The sequence below is a fragment of the Eumetopias jubatus genome, unplaced genomic scaffold (assembly GCF_037043125.1).
Source record: "Eumetopias jubatus isolate StellerSeaLion01/CBP00866 unplaced genomic scaffold, mEumJub1_p1.0 scaffold_2, whole genome shotgun sequence".
Taxonomy (NCBI): Eukaryota; Metazoa; Chordata; class Mammalia; order Carnivora; family Otariidae; genus Eumetopias; species Eumetopias jubatus.
The window spans coordinates 27,267,521-27,288,282 of record NW_028274808.1 but is presented as its reverse complement, the minus strand read 5'-3'; the positions used below and the strand labels follow the sequence as shown (position 1 = coordinate 27,288,282).

Here is a 20,762-nt window from a genome sequence, read left to right as displayed (position 1 = left end):
AGCCCAGCCAATGGGTCCATGCAAAGCAGATCATTCCAGTTCCAGGTGACAGTGAGGAACAAGGTACCTTCTCCCCTCAGGAAAGAGGAATCCACAGACCCTTTCTTTCCAATGCCACCTTGATTAATTCATTAATGGGTCTTCAGGCAAGTTTTATTCAGGCACTCTGGCACAGGGCAGTGAGTCAGAGGTTGGCATCGAAGCCAGAATAGAAGCCATAGTCCTCTCTGGGGATCTGACTCTGGGCTTTAAATTCCCAGATCACACAACTTCCTAATTGGAAAGAAATGTTCTTAAACAAGAGCAGGGGTTTTGCCAGGCCTGCCAGTGACTAATAAGGTCGGTCTAAGGACTGCCTGATGAAAGAAAAGTTGGATTTACATGTCACAGTGAATTTTTAAAGTATTTTCACCCGGAGGTTCACTGCTGAATATAAATAAAATCTCTCTCCTTGGGCAATCCCACCCAACTCCTGCAGATATGCCTTCCTTAATTAAATTAACTTTGAGATGACATTCACACGATGTCTTCCTACCAAACGCCTTTGTTTTCTCCAAGATCTACCTTATAGACCAGCTGTTTCACAAGGTTCCTGTGTAAACTGATCGTTTCCCACCCCCAGCCTCCACACTAATTGGAGACAAGTTTTAACATCTCTACAGCCGGTATCATTAAGCCGTGTCCCAAATGGCCCACACACTTAACAATACCAAACATTAAAAAAAAATTTTTTTTAGGGTGCTTACGGAGGATCGGATAAATATAAAATTTAAATTTCATTTGTTGAAATTCACACAACTGGAGGCTAATTCCCGAGTTGAGGAGAGGATTTTTTTTTTTTATTAGTCTCTCAAAAATCAGGGGTTCGCATTCGTAATTACAGCTGCTCTTGGCTTAAGTACATGAAGTCCGAAGCCGCGGCTCCCCTCCGGGGTGCGGGCGCGCAAGACACACGTGGACACACACACACGCACACGCGCCCGCCCACACCACCTTCCTTGTGAATCGCCCGCGGGATTTATGGGCTTCGCCACCACGGATTACTGTCAGGTGCAGAAAGCAAGCCTTTGTCCTTGGGCATTTCCCTCCCCCCCCCCACCTTTGATGGTTATTTACCGGCCACGTGAGCGCGTGGCGGGGGTCTGGCGGGGAAAACAAAGGCTAGCGGAGCGCGGCCTCGGCGGGTAGGGCCCAGGGACGGCTCCCCAGCTCCAGCGACACTGGTGAAATTAGCCCAGACCTGCCTCCGACCGAGAGGCTCCTCCAAGAGAAATCTTGTCCAAGCCCTGGTAAAGGCGCCGGCATTTCCTGAGGCCGGGAGATTCTCTCAGCCGGGGGGCCTGGCAGGGCCCGGTTCCTGGGCCTCGGGAGAGCAACGGGGCCCGGGACGGTCGGGTCTGGGGGGCTCCCTGGAGAGGGCGCACGCTGCTGGTGTACCAGCGAGAGCGAGTCTTTAGAGCCTTACAGCCGGCTCAGCAAATGAGAAACCGGGACAGAGGCCCCCCTTGCCCCGGAGAGGAAGTACACACCCCTCCCCACGGGAGAGGCCACGCAGCGAGGCTTAGACTGCTGACCTCCCCCCCCCCCCGGGTGCCTGGCGCCCCAGGGCCCCCACCCGGGGGCCTCGATCGGTGCGCAGATGTGGCCCCTTCCAGGGCCTGACCGGCGTGCCCCTGGCGTAAAATTTCGTAAAAAGTCAAGTGTTCAAAATGCAGAGCTTTTTAAAGACAATGAAAATTAACCAATTGCAAAAAACAATAATAATAATCCATGAACAAAATATTAAATTCTAAATAGAGACAGGATCCTTGCGGTGGCCGAGCCGAGCCGAGCCATTTTGCAGTCCGAGGGAAAAGGAAGATGCCCCTACTCGACCCGGGCAAAGCGGGATTCGCGACGCAGCGGGAGGGGAGCGCGGGTGGTAGGCCTCGGAAGTGGAGGTCCCCTCCCGAGACCCGGTAGGGGAGTGGAGGGGCCCCTGGGGGCCCGGAGGTGAGAGCTCCAGGGAGCCGCTCTGCCAGCAACAAAGGCGGAGCGGAAGGCCGAGTGGGGGGCGGGAAGGCCCCCGCGGGTTCCGCGGCCTTCGCTGCGGGGGTCGTGTTTCCAGGAGGGACCCAGAATGGAAGACTCGACTCCGCTGCTACCGGGGCCGCGAGCGAGTCCTGCAGTACTTCCCCTCCCCTCACCACCACCTCCCCCCCCGGTGGTTAATTCTCACTAACAAGATTTGGCAAGATGTCGGGCGAATAATTTTTGGCTTCTGTCGTGTCCCCACCGCGGCGCGCACATACCCCCTGCCAAAAGCGGCCTCTGGGAAATTAAATGCCTAAGTAAAACTGGGGGCGGGAAGAACGCTACAGGACCTGGAAAGAGGGATGGAATCGCCCTCAGAACTTATTAAATCCTTTCCGTGTCAATTTCTTAGGTCTAGCTTCGCACCCACTGTAGACCCTAATTGTCATTTCCTGAGAAAACAATTCACGTTTTTGTGAGGACTTTTCCAAAAGCCCAAGACGTCGGGTTCCCCCCCAAACCGGGATTCAATAAACATCTTTAGGGGCGCCTGGGTGGCTCAGATGGTTAAGCGTCTGCCTTCGGCTCAGGTCATGATCCTGGGGTCCTGGGATCGAGCCCCGCATCGAGCTCCCTGCTCAGCGGGGAGCCTGCTTCTCCCTCTGCCTCTCTCTCTCTCATGAATAAATAAATAAAATCTTTGTAATAAAGCATCTTTAGGAAGCGTGGACGGGAGTGGCACCCCTGCCTTCCTCCGTAGGAACAACATTCCGACAATTTAATGCCGCCCTCTGGGTCGTAAAGCAACAAACCCAACACCTCGCTATTACCGGGCTTCGGGGCAGGAGGGCATTTCTCTTTCATCTTGTACGTTGGGGCTTGCCCGCGTTCCTCGGGAAGCTATAAGGCTGATTTAATGGCGGGAGATGAAAATCGATCACGCTAATGCATAAGCTAACGTCTGAGGAGTCGCGCTGAGAAAACGACCGGCCAGGCGGAACGCACTCCGTAAGCCCGGGCCGTGCCCGCTGGGCAGCGGGGCAACGTGGCCCTCTCCACTCCGGTGCGCCGGAGGAGACCTGCGAGGCTGCGAAGGGGGAAGCACGGAGGCAAAATGGAACGAAACCTCCAAACCGAGCCCCGGCCTCCGTTAGGCCGGCTTCCTGGCTGGCCGCTCTCCGTACGCCGAACGCCGCACGGCCGCGGCGGGGTGGACTGGCTGCACGGCGACTAGTGTCCGGCGGGCCGCGCGCCGCGGAGACCGGGGCCGGCCGGCCGCGACCGCCGCCGCCGCGCTCCATTCACAAAGTCCCGGCGCTGCCGCTCGCCTGCCGGTCGGAGGCCGCCTCCCTCTTCCTCTAGGTCTCGGTTTTATGAATGGGCCTGACGGCGAGCGCCGAGCGCCCTGTTTACTCCGCTCTTTGTGACGTCGCGTTCCCATGACTGGGCGCCAGCGGCCCTCACTCCATTCACGCGCAGGGGAGGGGGCGGAGGGATCCGGGATGGGGCGGGGAGCCGGCGCGGGGGGTGGGGTGGGGGGGAGGGCGCGAGGCCCGGAATGGCAAGAGGCGGGGCCTCGGGAGGTAGTAATGAATCTGCCCCCTCCCGGGGGAGAGCGGAGGAGCATTAATACATCTATAAGCCAAAGAGGAAACTCTGGCTGGGGCAGTGCGCGGAGCTCCGGCTGCTGGTGGGGAGCGGCGGCCGGAACGGCAGCGCCGGTGGCGGCTACGGCGGGAGCAGCACAACGGGCCAGATACAATAGAGGCAACAACAGAAGGGAGCCCGTGGTCCTCTCCCGTAAACACACTCCCCTCCACCGCCACCTCCCCCTCGGCAGCGCGCGCGGTGCTGCCGGGTGCCCGAGGCCGCTCGGACTGCTATGTAACCGCGAGACTGCGGGAGGAAGGGGACCGGGGAGAAGAGGTTCGCCCGCGGGAGGCCGTGGGGGCCAAGTTTGCAGCCACTTCTGCACGCGCTTCCCTTAGCCCCCGCTTGCCCCTTCCTGCAGCCCAGCTGGCCCAGGTGTGCCTCGCCTCCTCGAGTGCCCGGCGACCATGGTGACGGTGGAGGAGCTGCGGGAGATGGACTGCAGCGTGCTCAAAAGGCTCATGAACCGGGAAGAGAACGGCGGCGGCGCGGGCGGCAGCGGCGGCCACGGCGCCCTGGGGCTGCTGAGCGGCGGCAAGTGCCTGCTCCTGGACTGCAGACCGTTCCTGGCGCACAGCGCGGGCTACATCCGAGGCTCGGTCAACGTGCGCTGCAACACCATCGTGCGGCGGCGCGCCAAGGGCTCTGTGAGCCTGGAGCAGATCCTGCCGGCGGAGGAGGAGGTGCGCGCCCGCCTGCGCTCCGGCCTCTACTCGGCGGTCATCGTCTACGACGAGCGCAGCCCGCGCGCCGAGAGCCTCCGCGAAGACAGCACCGTGTCGCTGGTAGTGCAGGCGCTGCGCCGCAACGCCGAGCGCACCGACATCTGCCTGCTCAAAGGTAAACTCGGGCGCCGGGGCGCGAGCCGGAGGGGAGGTGTAGCGGGGCTCGGCGGCCTGAGCCTTGGTGGGCAGGGGAAGAAGTGCCCGGAGGGATTCGTGGCCGCGAGGATCCCCGCGCGCTGTTTTGTGCTCGCTGGTGTGCATGGGTTTGCAAGGTTTCTGCGCGTTTGCGTGCAAGTGCGAGCGCGCCCGAAGTCCTCAGAGACGGTGAGGGTGCGTTTCCTCTGTCACCTGCCAGTCCGTACTCTTCGGAGCTTCTGCATTTATTTACACTCACTGACCGTCGGGTCTCTTAGGCGAAGCAACTCCACTGCGTTGCCCACCTATAGTCCGGGGGGGTGCTCCCAGTGCCACTGTGCGGGCCGGGACAGGTCAGGCCTGTTGGCTTGGCGTGCCCGGGCCCTGCGCCGCGTCCCGAGAATCCTAGAGGTGGGAAAGAGAGTGAAGGGTGAGCGCCGAAGTGGGAACGGCTCCGTAAACGCAGAAAGGCAGCTCGGGTTTCGGACATTGTGTGGAGCTGTGTCTCGTCCCCTGCTGCCCGACTCCGAGCTCCGCCTGGAAAGTGGCCAACTTCTCCCGCCTCGGGCTAGACCCCAGCTCCGGGAGCAGGGGGGCGGGAGGACTGAGTATCCGGGCAGCGCGAGATGGGACTGCGCCCCTTCAATCCAGGCCGCGGAGACGTACGACCTTTTGTTCAGACCCGCTTCTCGACGCTCTGTTGGCGGCGCGTGCCTGCTTTAAGTGAACCCTGGCGCAACTCTTCGGAGACGGGAGTTCTTGTCAAATCTGGAAGTCAGAAACCCCCAAAGGACCGCGTGCTAAGTGACTGGAGGAACGGTGCACCGGCCGCACCTGCCCGGCCTGGAGGAGCCGCGGCCCTTGGCGGTTCCCGCGCGGGGGGGGGGGGGGGCGCAGAACCGGCTGTGGGTAGGAGCGCCCCTGCCGCGCTGCGCCCCTGCCTCCCACCGCCACATTCCGCGCATTCTTTCGCCCGCGTCCGGTCCCGGCCTCCGAACTCGCGAGGCGTTTCAGACCCAGGCCTTCAAAGAGCCGCTCCTTTCCCTGCAGGCGCCCTTCGCCTCCTCCCTCCTTTCCTTTTCCCTCCGGACCTGCTCACCCGAGAGGAAGGGAGGTGGTGGCGGGAGGAGGGGCGGAAACCTCTCCCCGCCGCCCTTTCCAAAAAGCACAACAACCCCGCTCAGTGTCGGCGAGCAGGGCTCGCCCCTGCCGAACAGCGGGGGGCTTTGTTCTCGCCAGTTGTTTCCTGGCCATTTGACCTGTCAGCTGCTGGGGAAATGCTGCTGTTGACCTTTGGTTGAACTACTAAGGCGATTTTGCTGATTTTTCTGTTTCTGTGAGGGCTGCCTTTTGCACCGACGAGGGAGCCTAATCCTCCCGTCTTCTCCCCAAAGCGCTTTAAGAGAAAGTGCGAGGAAGGGGTTGCACCGGAAGGACCGGCGCTGAGCCCGGCGAGCCGGGCGCCCGGGGCCCGGTGGCCTCGCCTGCCTGGTGGCGGAGCAGTGCCCGGGAGCCCCCGGCGGAGGCACGGCCAGCCCCCTCCCGCGCCAGTGTGGGGGGCGAGGCAGCGGAGCACTCCCGCCCTCCCCTCCCCACCCCCGGCTTTCGTGGCAAAGGGGAGAGAAAATTCTCCGAGGCGATGGGCCCCTCGAGTGGCACGGGCTGGCCGGGGCGTTCTCCGTGCCGCGCTGCGCTGGATTCTCCCTCCTGATTTAGAGCCCAAACCTGCGCCTTCCTTGGCGGGCCTCTGAAGCCAGGGCCCTTCTGGAGGTCGTGCAGACCCACGTGGAGTCTGGGTGCGTTTTGTTTTGTTTTTCTTCCTGGAAGAAATCCGGAGGGGATCGCCCCAGAGCAGCAGCTCGGGGACCTAGGCCCCTGGGCTTCCGGGCGCGAGGACACCTAAGCCCCGGGGCGGGAAGGCGTATTTTTAAGGTTTCCTCCTCCGGCTCGTGGCACCTCCCTGGTCCCGCGGGGAGAGTCCAGAACCGGATCCGTCCGGAAGAGCCGCCCCGCGGACTCGCCGTGAGGCGCGAGGCTCGTGCTCGGGGTAAGACAGGAGCCTCTGGGTACAATGACAGCCCCCTCGTAGGACAGGAGCCTCCGGGGAAAATGACAGTCCCCTGGCCGTTAGCGAGATCCCTGGCCAAAGAAAAAGGAATTTTCTAGGGGCTCTTTCGTCCCGAGGCCTGCACTGCTTCCTGTAGTCTGCCCTGGTGTGGCAGGGAGGGCGACGCCAGGCTTCTCCAAGTCCGCATTCTCGAGCGTCCAGGCCTGGGCAGCAGGTAGAACCAATGCCTCTTCAGGACCAGGCCCGGGGAGTAGCCAGGAAAGGTTTTGCAGTGTCTTCTAAGCAAAGGGAGGCTGCCTTTGGGAGCAGTCGCCTCAGATTCAGAGGGGTGGGGGTGGGGGTGGGGGTGGGGGTGGGGGTGGGGGTGGGGGTGGGGGTGGGGGTGGGGGTGGTGAGGGAGGGGCTAGGTCTGCAGTGATGGTAGAAGGTCTGCCAGGTTAACAGGGGCATATTCTATGTAACCTAGTTTCTTCTCATACATGTGCGAAGGAGAGGAAGCTTCAACACCGTTCTTCTTCCTGCTCTTGGTCCTCTAATGAAAAGCCATCCCTAGTGAGGCCAGGAAGACCCGGCAAGTGTCTTCTCCTACCGGGCTGGGAGAAGGAAGCAAGCCTCCTCAGTTCTGGTGGAGAAAATGTGGGTTCATGGGAGGGCACTCTGGGGGCAGGGAACTAAAGGGAAACACTGGTGAGCAGGAGAAAAGCCCCCTAGGTTATCTTTAGTAAATGCCCTAATGGGTTAGGGGTTGGCTGATAGGGTTCCCATCAGAGTTGCTCATTTCAATTTTCATGTAATGGGACTGTGTGTAGGTCTCATTTGGTGAGCGTGGAGTAAAAGTGGTCAGACGTTAAGCCGGAGGAAGAACCGAGTGTTGGTCTCTGCCAACCTGTGGGGACAGAAACGCTGCAGAATATTTTCAGAAGTTGTATTATCGTCCCCAGCCAAAGGCTCTCTCATTCTACCAACTAATGGTGCTTCAAAATCTGTTTTCTCTTTCTGCCACTTGGAAGGGCAGTGGTTGCTCATGGCTGGTAGTTAACTAATACCACATGCAAGAATTCACAGTTAAGAGTAAATGTTACTTAATATCAATAAAATGCTGCCTCGCCCTTACATTTCCTAATAGTATCCAAGTTTTGCTAGGAGCAATCACCTAAATCACTACATTTTCTGGTCTTTTTGCTAAGATTCCCATTCCTCTAAGTTTACTTTACTTAAAATCCTGTAAGGCATTTTTAGGGAAAGTTTAGAAATTTCAGCTTTTCAGATTTTATTACAATACACATCTCCTTTGAAGCCCCTTTCTCTTTCCTTCGTAAATCCTGGGATTGGGGTTTTACACCCTGGTCATAAGAGAAAGACAAAAAGAGCATTTTCTTACCCTATTAGAAGTCATTCTTTGCCTCTCATACTTCTCAGATAAGTCAGTCTTACGCAGAAGATTTTAGGTATAAAAACACTATTTTGCTTTTCTCTTGGCTAAAATTCATCTCAGCTCATGACTTTTGTCCGTTTTTATTTGAGTTCTGATTTAAAAGTTGTCTTGGCGCTGTTGAGAAAGGATGATCAACTAGGTAAGTCTAGCTTCTTCCTCCAGGTTGGAACTCACAGGTGCTCTAGTCCTAGGGCCTGACCATACGGATGGTGACGTGACACTCTCTGTACCTAAGTGAGCTTCTCACACTGGGACCCCAGGCACTGTTCCCTGTAGGAGACAGCCCGCAAGGCCAGTGACCGCGTGGGGAGTGCTCAGCCCGCAGCCGTGCTAACTGTGGTGACCGGCTGGGTTCTCTCTGCCCCACCCATCCTAATCCCCTCCCCCGCCCCAAGGTAGTGGTATCTAACAGCAAACCCCGGGGGCTATGAGGTTGCACACCTCCTCCCCCCGAAGAGAAATGGAGGTGCTTTTCTCCTTACAAACATGATACAATGCCCATGACAGCCGAGGCTTGAGAGCATCAGAATTACACTAAATGGTAGGCCTTAAAGATAATCTCTAACTTCCACTGCAATTCATTCAAGAATGACAACGAAGGAAGCAAACTCACGGCTTTTTGCATCATTTGAACTGGATGCTTCCAACGAACAAAACTAACTAAAGATGGGGTGTAGGTACAAATGGAAAGTGAAAACCTGATAGTTATTAATTAAGCCCATCACAGCTCCCTTGGGCTTGTCCTCACAGGACTGAGGGAGGGTGGCCTTTTTTTTTTTTTTTTTTAGGATTTTATTTATTTATTTGAGAGAGAGCATGAGCTGGGGAGAGGGGCAGAGGCCAAGGGAGAAGCAGACTAGTTGCTGAGCAGGGAGCCTGGCCCGGGACTCAGTCCCAGGACCCTGGGATCATGACCTGAGCCGAAGGCAGATGCTTCACCGACTTAGCCACCCAGGCGCCCCGAGGGCGGCCTTCTTAAGGAGCCAAGAAATTCCTTTAAAAAATCAGAACATCTGAAACCAGATAGCCAGTTTCCTTATTGGGAGGCAGTTGCCTCCTGACAAAGGCAATTTGACAGGAAGAAAAGTTCACTCTCCAACGGAAGCCAGCAGAAGTCCGCTTGCTGAACGGAGCAGATAGCCCAGAAGTGCTGGGAGGGACGGCAACCCAGACCCAGCTCCAGTGTAAGGCATTAGGTGTCAGCCACCTGGCGCAGGACACACAGGTCTGTGCCTGGGGTCCCAGCGTGAGAAGCTCACTTAGGTACGTTTTGAGTACTGCTCAGGATTTATGGGGGTGCTTAACTGAGTTAACGCCCACATCAGGGGAAGTATTCTGGAGTATTTTCTAGAACACTTTTATGCACATTGTCCCAGCTCCGCATGGACGTGTGGCCAGTGGGTTGTCCTTTGCAGTAAGCTGTGACAGTTGCCTTGCTGTGTGAGTCTGAGAAAAAGAGTGTGGAGTTCAGCTATTCCTCAAGAAAGTTGATCGGGGGTGGGGTGGGGAGGCATTATATTCCTTTTCTCCCCTCTGGCCTCTCAAGTTTCAAAATGAAGATGAGAAAATGAGAACTTTAAGACTAGAAAGTCAATTATTAAGAACACGGGAAAAACGGGTCAAAATGAGTCAGATTATCTGTTGTGGAATTACATTCTGTTGGACACAGAACAGGTGGAAAGTCATTGGCGTATGTGTCATGAAATTGTATTCAGGAGCTCGAAAAGCAGATCTCAGAGACACCTGCTGCCAGTTCATAGTTTGCAAATGAAGTTTGTGACGTTTCGGATCACAGAGTATTGGCACTTAAAGATGATGCGGTCTGAAATCCTGACATCATGACCCTGTAGGGATACGGTCACACCTGAAACCAGAGTTCTGAAAAATTATTAAATAATTTTTATTTTATTTAAATAAAATTCATTCCAGAGGTTTCTGTTCTGTTATATCCCGTTAAATAAAACGTGCTGGTCATGACTTCTCAGTGACAACCTGTAGTTTGAAAAGCCCTGGGAAGAAGCAGAGTTTGGTGAAATGTCAGGAGTGTCCTGTTCAGATCCTTTCTGGTTTTGCCAGAACATTCGTGTCTTCAACGCAGTGAAACCAGCAGGCTGTGCCTCCCCCAAGAGAAGGACCACGAGGAAGGCAGAGATGGGCACACAGCAGGGTGGGCTCCTGATGGCCAGACTAGCAGGTGGCTTTGAGGCCAGTGGGCTGAACGCTGGCCCTGCCCTTACTTGGGGGGGGGGGGTGGCCCTGCGCCTCAGTTTCCTCTTCTGTAACATCGGGGCCAGTCACCTCAAAGGCTGCTGGTTGGACCCATGTTTGGGAAGAGCCTGGCACACAGTGGGCATTTCCCCTTAATAACAGTGGCTATCATTTCTACTAACATGGCGCTGATGGCCGTAGAGGATGGATGCTCTTGTGGGGTGTGGGCGTGGGTGGTTTCCTAACTTGCAGGCTTCTGCCCCTACCACCCTGCCTGCCTACTCTTGGCCCTGCCGTCATTGTGAGTTCTACTCATCCGACACGTCCTGGCCCAGTGCAGCTCATCTATCTGCAAGAAGGACCTCCTTTGGTGCTGCTCCTTGTAATGGATCCTCCGAAGCTAGTGACAGCTCAGGAGGGAAAAACCCTCTCATTGCTGCCCCTGGCCTGGGATGCTCCAGTCCCTTGGGCTAATCTTCTTCTTCACTTGGTTCCTTTCTGCGTGTTCTTTCAAGAGCTGCCAGAGGGAACTTCAGTCATAATGTTTCTGTTCCATTCTAATGCTGTCTCCTCCCACCCTCTCTGCCCTGTTAGGAGAGGTCTGGGGGCTTTGGGGGGAGGTGGGGATGACAAATGGCCCCCCTCAAGCCTGGTCTGGCCCTGGGTCACCTCTGTCCTGCCCAGTTGGCCGCCTGCCCCCTGCCCACCACGACCCCTGGAGCCCTCTGTGCTTGCTGCTCCGCTCTCTGCCTGTGGGGTTGGCCGAGGATCTACCCCGAGGCAGCGGATGTCCCTGAGGGGGAAAGGTCCTGGAACTCAGACAGGGCAAGGCCTGCCCTTCTACTGTCCCACGACCAGATCTCAGGACCGTGAGTGGAAAAAAAAATCGGTAAAGCCCGGTAGGAGAAGGCTGTCCAAAGTCTGGGAAGTTGCCAGTAATGCTGGGTCCCCTTGTAGGTGCCAAAAGAGGAAGCCTTATGTGTCTCTCCGGGGCCAGGCGCAGAGCATTGGCTGTTCCAAGCGGGCCTCGAAGGACGCCGCCGGGCCCCGACGGTTCATCGCATTTTACAGATGAGGGAGAGGCTCAGAGAGGTTCCATGACAGCCCTAGGCCGCACAGCTGATGATTTTTCTGGGTTGGCATGCAACCCAGACCTGTGAGTCTGAAGGCGCGTGCGTCTGGTTCCCTGCCCCGGTTCCCTGCCCTGGGCCTTCTCAGCAATGGGAAGAACACTGTGTCAATCACTCTGAGGCCCCTCCCATTTCCGCTACTCCGGGGAGGGCGGGGTGCTCCTCCTCTGTGACCTTGCCGCCTGGCCCTGGCCCCCCCCAGGACTCCGCCCCCCCCCCCCCCCCGCCCCCGCCACTTGCCACTGGCCGGTGGGCACTGCTAGTCTGCCTGTCTCGGTGATGAGTTTATGGAGGGCACCGCCTAGGCCTTACATTTCTGTGGGAAAAAAAAAATTGTATTTGAATAGCTCAAATTATGTAATATAAACACAGAGATGAGTTAACTTAAAAATCTTCAAATCCTATAGAAACGTGTAGAGTAACAAGTAATGGCTTTGTATATGGGTGTTCACCAGCGGTTTGCTGACTGATCCTTCCCTGACTGTTCCCCACCCCCATCCAAGGGGAACAGTGAGGGAAGTTGCCCCAAGTCCTGTCTTAGGGGCCGCAGCTAAAGACATTCGCTGGCTCTTCCCCCATCCTCTCTTCACCGCATTTGGGACAGCCATGTTTGTAGCCTTATCAGGAAAAACGGGTGCTAGTGGGCAGGAGGGGTGCCCCTGTGCTGAGATGACCACATGAAGGCCACCAATGCGCCTGGAACTGCCAGTCCTGGCCCCTCGAGCGGGTTTTTCCTTCCCGGGAGGCTGGTGGTTGTGACTCAGCAGGAGCGAGGCCGGTGAGCAGGGAGATAGCCATTTCTATCCCAAGGGAGGCAATGGAGGGGAACACAGAAGAGGGGGGCTCAGAGGAAAAACTGTATACCGTGTTTCTGTAAGAATCATTTCCCTTCCTCTGCAAAGCAGTATTTTCTAGGGGCAGGGGAGTGGGATTTGGGCAAGTCATTGACTCACTGTCACAGGTCTGCATGTTGGAAGGTTCCCACGAATGGTCCCCGGGCACACTGGCCCCACACCGCTTACACACAGACACTTCGCTGTGCCAGCCACCGACGTGACCATTGGGTGAACGGGTCCGTTAGAGTGGTTGTTCGGCAACCTGCAGGCTCTCCTGAATTAATTTTTGATCCACTGTGGGTCCTACAGAAACTACAAAATAAAAATACAGGCAGGGCCGCACGTGGACAGTAGATGCCGAGTTACTCGCCAAGCCAAGTCCCAGCGCTCCCTAAGTGAATCAGATGCTGGCCAGGTGTCTCTGTCCTCCAGGTGTCCCCCTGCCCCCATCTCTGCCCACCCCCAGCCAGCCGGCACCTTTCTGCTTGGCACTAATACTATTCCAGAGAAGTTGGCCCTTTATCTCTTTTTACTTAAAAGACCTCCTTTCCCCGGAAGACGATCCCACAGATAACCATTCCAGAGCTTAGCAACTCTCAGGGCAGGAAATCCTGCCTTGCCCCAAACCTGTATGTAGCAAGAGGGATTTGTATTTAAGCCCCTTTCCTCTTATTTTGGCCCCTTGTGGATGGAACAGCTGTTCGGGAGGCCAGGCGATTGGCATCTGTTCTGTTGCTGAGATCCAGAAGGGCTGGTGCCAGGGTAATTTTTTTTTTTTCCTTCTCTCCCACATTCGAGAACCTCTCCAAACGAAGGGCTGGAGTTGGGGGATGACAGACATCTTGGTAGGTCCCAGGGCCTGGCACCAGGCTGCCTCCCTACTTGTGGGAACCCCCAGTGGCCATCCTGTCTTCCATGCTTTATCATCACCCTCAGGAGCTGCTGGGGAAGGTCCCTTCGGCATACCCCCGGCACGTCCTCCTTTCTGTATCTGCATCCCGAACCTGTCATGTTCCTAAAACTTTCCTTTCAGCCTTCAGGATGAAGTCCCCGCCAAATGAGGCGCTCCGAAGCCTCCACAGACTTTATCTCTGGGCCCACAGCGCCACCCAGTGGCCAGTGTAGATCCAGCCAGCCTCAGCTTCGCGGCCATTCTCAGTCTAGGGGTGGGACTCAAGTACTTTCTGGTTTCCCGCGGGCTTAGTGACCCTATCAACCCGACCCTATTTCTCTTTTACAGGTGGCTATGAGAGGTTTTCCTCCGAGTACCCAGAATTCTGTTCCAAAACCAAGGCCCTGGCAGCCCTCCCACCGGCTGTGCCCCCCAGCGCTGCCGAATCCTTGGACGTGAACTGCAGCTCCTGTGGAACCCCACTGCACGACCAGGTGGACTCGGGGCCCAGAGCCCGGGAGGAAGCGGCAACGTGGGGGCAAGGGGGCTTATTTTCAGGTTTCTGCTTTTCAGGGCTTTGGGACACAGTCCCTCAGTTTGGGGAGAATGTAGTGAACCCTGAATATTGGGATGGGGTGTTGGGGAAGGTCCATTTGATCCTTGGGATTCTTCCCCCTTCCCTCTTACTAGCCCCTCTGGGAAAAATACAAAGACGTACCTGTCTGACTTAGCCTCTGAAGTTACGTGCAGACAGGCGAGGATTGCTGAAATCAGAAGTGTGTGACAGGCTACGTAGAAAGCTGAGAGAGCATCCCTCGTTGAAGACGCGGCCCAGGGACCTGAGGCCACCCCCTCTGTGCACAACCCACTGTAAATGCCAAGTGGACATAAATGGTCGGCCAGCCCTCCCCTAAGAAAACCCGCTTAAGCCGCTATATTCCTTCCGAGCCCCGACTCTAGCTCTTTCATTAGATGGGGCGAATTTATGGGGTCCAGCAACTCTGCTCCCAGATCCCAGATCATTTGACTCAATGTGACTCAGAAAATGTCACGAATTTAAGCCGACGTTACCTCATATTGCCAAGACGCCTCCTCTAGCCTGTGAGGCTGACATAACACCCATTTTTAGTGTGCCACCTGACCACACACCAGCTAGGTGTAGATGAATGTCGCAGATGGTGTGGCAAGGCCAGCACGGTGTCTGCCTCTTCATGTATCAGGGCGGAGGCGGGCTGCTTGAACCCGTGAGGGGGGCCCACCAGGCTCTACCCGTCCCGGCTTCTCTGCTCACAGCAGAGCAGAGTGGAAAGGCCAGAGAAGTCCCCTGGGCCTGTCGTTCGCCGGGAGCCCCAGCAGGTGCAGGGGAAAGCTGGGAGGGCTGTGTCCCCAGGCGTTCTCCCCAGGGCTTGTGAAAGCCCACCTTGGGCAGGTTCCCTCTCCCCATCCTGAGCATCCCAGCCCTTTTTCTGGGTGCCTTACACTCACCATGTCCGGGGGCCTTTGCTTTCCCTTTCTGGTGCAGGGGGGTCCTGTGGAGATCCTTCCCTTCCTCTACCTCGGCAGCGCGTACCACGCTGCTCGGAGGGACATGCTGGATGCCCTGGGGATCACGGCCCTGCTGAATGTCTCCTCTGACTGCCCGAACCACTTTGAAGGACACTATCAGTACAAGTGCATCCCGGTGGAAGACAACCACAAGGCAGACATCAGCTCCTGGTTCATGGAGGCCATCGAGTACATCGGTAGGTTGGCGCTGCGGTGGACGCTGGGGAGGGCGGGGAGGATGGCGGGGAACCCCGAGTCCTCGCCCGCTGGAGGAGGGGCTTGGGGGGGGCGCTGCATCCGGGGTGTACCCATGTGCCCTCTGCCTCTAAGGGAGGCTGGCCGCCTGGACGTTGTGTTGCAGGGCGGATAGGGAGATCGGCTGCCGCGCCCGAGCCCTTAGCCTACGCAGCCAATACCATTTTCCTTGCCCGTCTCCAGATGTCCATATGATAAGGCTTTGGGGATGGGGAGGAAGACAAATAAAGGGAGAATTGGGGTCATTGTTTTTGTTTCCGCAAATGGAAATCCTTGGAGGTATGTTGGGATTTAACCGGCTTGAATCCGGGTTTTTCCCAAGCTCAGTGCTTTTGTTTGGTGAAGTCTCAAAAATAGCCCGGAAGGGGTGGAACGCTAGAGTCCCTTGCAAGTGGGCTTCCCCCCGCCCCCTCCTCACTAGGACTATTATGCCTTGAATGGGAGTGCCCCTCCTCCAACACTCCTCAGACCCCCCCCGCCCCCCCCCGCCGCCCCCCATTGCCCGCACCTGCCGCCTGGCCCCCCCGGGGGGTGGGGCGCGCAGGGCACTAACGGCGCCGCGCTCTCTGCCCCAGATGCGGTGAAGGACCGCCGCGGCCGGGTGCTGGTGCACTGCCAGGCGGGCATCTCGCGCTCGGCCACCATCTGCCTGGCCTACCTGATGATGAAGAAGCGGGTGAGGCTGGAGGAAGCCTTTGAGTTCGTCAAGCAGCGGCGGAGCGTCATCTCGCCCAACTTCAGCTTCATGGGGCAGCTGCTGCAGTTCGAGTCGCAGGTGCTGGCCACGTCCTGCGCCGTGGAGGCAGCCAGCCCCTCCGGGCCCCTGCGGGAGCGGGGCAAGGCCACCCCCACCCCCACGTCGCAGTTTGTCTTCAGCTTCCCGGTGTCGGTGGGCGTGCACGCGGCCCCCAGCAGCCTGCCGTACCTGCACAGCCCCATCACCACCTCCCCCAGCTGCTAGGGCCGCGGGGAGCCCCGACCCCGACCCCGGCCGCCGGCTCTCCGCGGGGCTCTGCGGGGCTCTGCGGGGCTCGCGGGGTGGGCAGCGCCCACGGGGACTGACAGCGCGAGGGCCCGGCGACCAGGCGTCCCCCCCCCCAAATCCCCTCCTCCAGGGCCAGCTAGAATGGCAATAAGGACTTCGAAAACACCTTACAAGCAGACAAAACAAAACACTCCAACTTAGAGCAATAACGGCTGCCTCAGCGGGCAGGGAAGACCTCGGTTTGGTTTGTGTGTCCGTGTTACTTTGCAGATAGGAATTTCTTACCTCATTTTTTTAAGCAGTAAGGCTTGAAGTTATGAAACCCACAGATCCTGGCAAATGTGCCCACCCAGTTTTATTAAGGGGTGCGGGGGTGGGGTGTGGGGGTGGGAAAGGGACAAAAAGAAAAAAGTTTGCCAGAAGTGCCTGGTTCTGTGTGCTTCCTTCTTTTTTGTTCTTGGAACAGGTTTTGTTTTTTGTTTTGTTTTCTTTAAGAAATCTTACAGGACCTGGTTTTCCTTTCGAAATCACCAACAGGTGGATAATGATGCTTAATAATAAATAAAAGTATTTATTAAGAATTTCCTCAGAGGATGTAAGTGCAAGGAGCCTAGGGACGGTGAATTTAGGATATATTTCCGTCAATGCCCCGCCGCGGAGCCTCATGGCTCGCAAACGTCAAGGCGGTTGGGAACTGGACGGTGTGTCCCAGGTACGGAGCAGGTAGCCTGAGGGTCAGTGGGCACTGGTTGTCACTGAGAAGCAGGCAGTGTGGGGTGGTAGGAGGAAGAAGGGAAGGACTACTTTCTGATTCCTTTTGAAGCTGGTTCCTGGGTACAGGGAACACGAAAGCGGCTCTAGGTCCCAATGATAGAGCCTTTTCTCAGGATCAGTAATTCAGTTTGGCGGTGGGAGCCTTTTCTCACAGCCCTTCCGGAAGACTTGTTTATCATCTGTGATAAATGCCCTGTCGTAAAAGGTGCTCCTGGGAAATGGGGTGCAACTGAGATTGTCTTACAGTGAATCGTGGAGCGAGGCCCCTGGGACAAGCAGCTAACTAGAGATGGACCGGACGTGCATCCTCTGGTGATCAGAAGCACCATCTTTTTTCTCTTCTGCATAAATCGGCGTTTTTTTCGTGTTACAGGGTTTGCTTAGGGGGAAGTACAGCAAGTTCTTGCCTTCTCAAAACTCCTGGGTTAGGTGAATATTTTTAAAGGCCCATATTTCAATAAGAGGGGGGTGAACACGCTGTTTCAGGTCTAGAATGGAAGGGGGTGTAAGGAGCTGGCTAGACCCTTTGCTTGGAAGCCGGCTGCTGGGCTTCTATCCTGGGCACCATGGGCTTCTATTCTGAGCACTGTGGGCACGCAGGCGCCATTGTGGAATTCTCTCTTGGGATAATGCCATTTTAAGGGGCCTTTCCAAAGGGAGCCGAGGCTTTCGGAGGGAGACGGATGTTTTCTGCGGGTTGGGCTTGGGGGGAGGGAAGAGGGAAGCTACATGTCACTTCATCTGTAGTAGAGTGGAACAGTGTTACAGAGTGTCAGCTTAGAGGTATTTGCAAACTTGTCTAGAAATGAGAGCATGTTTGTTTTTTGGGTTTTTTTTTGTTTTTTGTTTTTTTGTTTTTTTTTTTAGCCCCTTAGGAGTCTAGCTCTAAATGAACATTCTTGCTCATCCATAAATAACTTCAAGCCTCAATGTCAGAATAGCGTTGGAATGCTCTTTCTCATCCTGGCATCCCAGACAGGACCAGGTTCATTACATTTCCTTCCACAAACATGAACCTGTGTTGGCATCACTCATCCTGCCTTTGTCAAGCCCTGTCTTTGGGTGAGGCCAGAGTTCCCGCTTCCTGTTTTTAGAAAAGCCAGAGGCTCCGGAGCCTCCGTCCCCGGGAGCTGCTTGGCTGAATAGGTAGGGGTGAGGTGAGGGGTTTGGGTTCCTGGACAATGGACCTATTTAGAGATGGCACAGTTGGCCGTTCCTACTTTTTCCTTGATTCCTGGAAGTTGCTCTGTGTTTTGTGATTAGTGAGGTCCAGTGAGCTCTGCAGCTCTGAGAGCTATGGGTTGCAAGGGCGGTTAGACCTGGGGAGCAGGCGAGCCTATGGCAGGGGGAGGGAAGGCAACCTGGAACAGACTCACTTTCTATAGAACAAGTGTACATTTGCCAAAACCTGTGTATCGTGCTTTCCCAGACTGGATTCCAACCACGCGGACAGTCAGAGCTCAGGACCAGCCCCAGACATGTCTTTCCCCCGCTTTCCAGTTCAAGTCTTCTGTCACCGTGTCAGACTGCTATTTATAAAGCCATTTTCTTTGTACTTGATAACAGCCTGAGTCTCAGAACTCTCAGAGATAAAATAGGAAGTCGGCTTGATCGGAAAAGGGGATTTTTTTTTTTCTGGTCGTAATTCTGTCATCGGGAAGTCTCTTTGATGACTCGAAGTAACTGTAATGAAGACACCGCCACAGGGTCAGCTCAAATAGCCAGGTGGATTTCAATCGGCATCTCTCCCATGAAGTGATTTCTGGTGATGCAAAATTTCTGTAATGGCCAGAAAACATTGCCACTTTCACTGATCCTATCAACGGTGCTGTTGGCTACCTTGGTTCTTCTCTAGAGACCAAGGGATGAGGTCAGCTCCCTCCTGGAATCTTGTGTGACCCCAAGGATGTTTGTGGAGCACTAAGGGTAATGGCCTTGACTTTCCCATGGAGAACTATTAGACTGAAGTGTCTGTGAATGGTGCCTGGGCGCTCGAAGCTTTAGTCATTTCCTCCTGACGCCGTTTTGCTCAGGTGCTCGTTCTAGCTGGATTCCAGAGTTTTCAACAAGGTTGGGAAGCCATGCGAGAAATTTTTAAAAATCTGTGGGAAAGTGGACAGAAATGCGGTAGGTGGTTGATTCGGTTGGGAGCCCACCGCCATGCCCGTAGTATTAAAGCAGGGGTACACCTTGGCTGTCCATTGGCAGCAACTGGGGAGTTTTGAAAACCTTGCTACCAGGCTGTCCCAGAGCAATGAAACCAAGATCTCTGGAGCTGGAACCCCGGCGTCCGTATGTTTCAAAGCTCCCCAGGTGCTTTCCGAGTGCCGCCAAGGTGGGGAAAACCACCTTGCTTTCCGGAGGGCAAGGTGCCCCTGGAGGTGGGTCTTAATGACACAGAACTAGCTGGTCTCTCAGAAACCATAGCGAGGGGTTTGTCGCTGGCTCGGCAGGTTCCTGCTGCCAGTCCCAGCCCGGCGGAGGGACAAGATGGTTTCTCTCAGGAGCTCAGGGAGCATGCGACCTCCTGAACGGGGCACCTTTCGTGCCCCTTGAAGGGCAGCTGACCTGTGGAGCATTGTTAGGGACCTAAATACAGTGTCTGGATGTTGAGGTTTTTCCTTAAATGTCCTTTGTCTAGCAAAAAAAAAGAATGGGGAGTTTCACCTCTTGAGATACCCCTGTCCCCCAGGAGCACCCTGCCCATCCTGAGAGCTTATGAGTCATATGAGGAAGAGGCTTCAAGACAGAGCAATGCAATACTTGTAACTTTTGTAAATAGCCCCATCTTTCAGAGTGATGTCATTTCTACATTTGATATGCTTGTATTTCGGTAGGATGTATATAGTTGAGGGGATTTTTTTTTGTTTGGTTTCGTTTTTTAGAAGAGTCGACATGTCTTTTTATTTATTGCTTGAAAAAGATCATTTGAAGAAAAATAAATACATTTTCAACCATGTCTGGCCTGGTTTATCCTTTCCTTGAAAACCGCACTGCAGTGATGACTTGGAAGGGAACGAAAGAAGGTCTGGGGCGTTTGATAATCCTGTGCACTTCGTGACAGCGACGTTAAGATGGTAGACTGGTGGGCCCATTTTTGCACCCTGAACTCCACCCAAGGACAGTGAGAGGAGCAGGCTGACCTGCGTCTCTAAGAACCTGGTTTCTCCAGGAAAAGCCTCCCATGGGAAGAAAGAATTGAACAATAAGAGACAGAGAGTGTCCTCCATCTGATCTACTTTGGGCCAGGCACAGGATGGAGTGACAAGGATGGCTCCTTTTTTAAAGATTTTATTTATTTATTTGACAGAGAGAGACAGTGAGAGAGGGAACACAAGCAGGGGGAGTGGGAGAGGGAGAAGCAGGCTCCCCGCTGATGAGGCAGCCCGATGCGGGGCTCGATCCCAGGACCCGGGGATCATGACCCGAGCCGAAGGCAGACGCGTAACGACTGAGCCACCCAGGCGCCCCAAGGATGGCTCCTTGGTGGGAGAAGTCAATCAAACAGCCTAAGCAGGAAGTGATTAGGGCTATAGCAGGAGAATATATAAAGCGTTACCCATGCTGGGACACCCCACTCTATCGATAACAAGGGGGTCCTGCCTGGCTTACACAGAATCTTAGGAAATTTTACTGGCTTCATATTCCATAAAGATCATGAAAATTAGCAATATTTGTCAAGGCCAGATTGAAAAAATACATGGATGTAAGTCAGTGGTCCCCCAGTGCTGATCTGTGGATTGCTTGTATCAAATTCCATTGGTACGAATTTCCCAAATTGTAAATTGAAAACATATTAGTAAACATGCATTCCCACTGTATCACTGTTATTTAACCTGGGAACACTAGTCAATGTGATTCGCACGTGAAAAAAATGAGGTAATAGGATTTGGAAAGTTGGGAAGCCAAATTGTTTGCAGATGATATGTGTCAGAAAAAGAAAAGAGAACCAACTAAAAGACCATCAGAAACAAGGGAATTCAGTAAGTACTTGATTGTAACATTAATACAAAAAAATCAATAGCCTTCTTAGGTAAATATATCAGTTAAAAGTAAAATAGAAGTAGTAGATCCCATTTACAATATAATTTAAAAATGAAAAGTCTACAGT

The 20,762-nt window shown here is 55.1% G+C and overlaps 1 protein-coding gene across 1 annotated transcript; it reads left to right on the top strand.

The window, feature by feature from the left end:
- Positions 1–3,636: 3,636 nt before the first annotated feature.
- Positions 3,637–19,610, top strand: DUSP4 (dual specificity phosphatase 4). The gene is made up of 4 exons (XM_028087567.2): positions 3,637–4,503; positions 13,441–13,586; positions 14,615–14,834; positions 15,468–19,610. Exons 1-4 carry the CDS (start codon positions 4,071–4,073, stop codon positions 15,851–15,853), a joined length of 1,185 nt encoding a protein of 394 aa, XP_027943368.1. The 5' UTR covers positions 3,637–4,070; the 3' UTR covers positions 15,854–19,610.
- Positions 19,611–20,762: the final 1,152 nt, after the last annotated feature.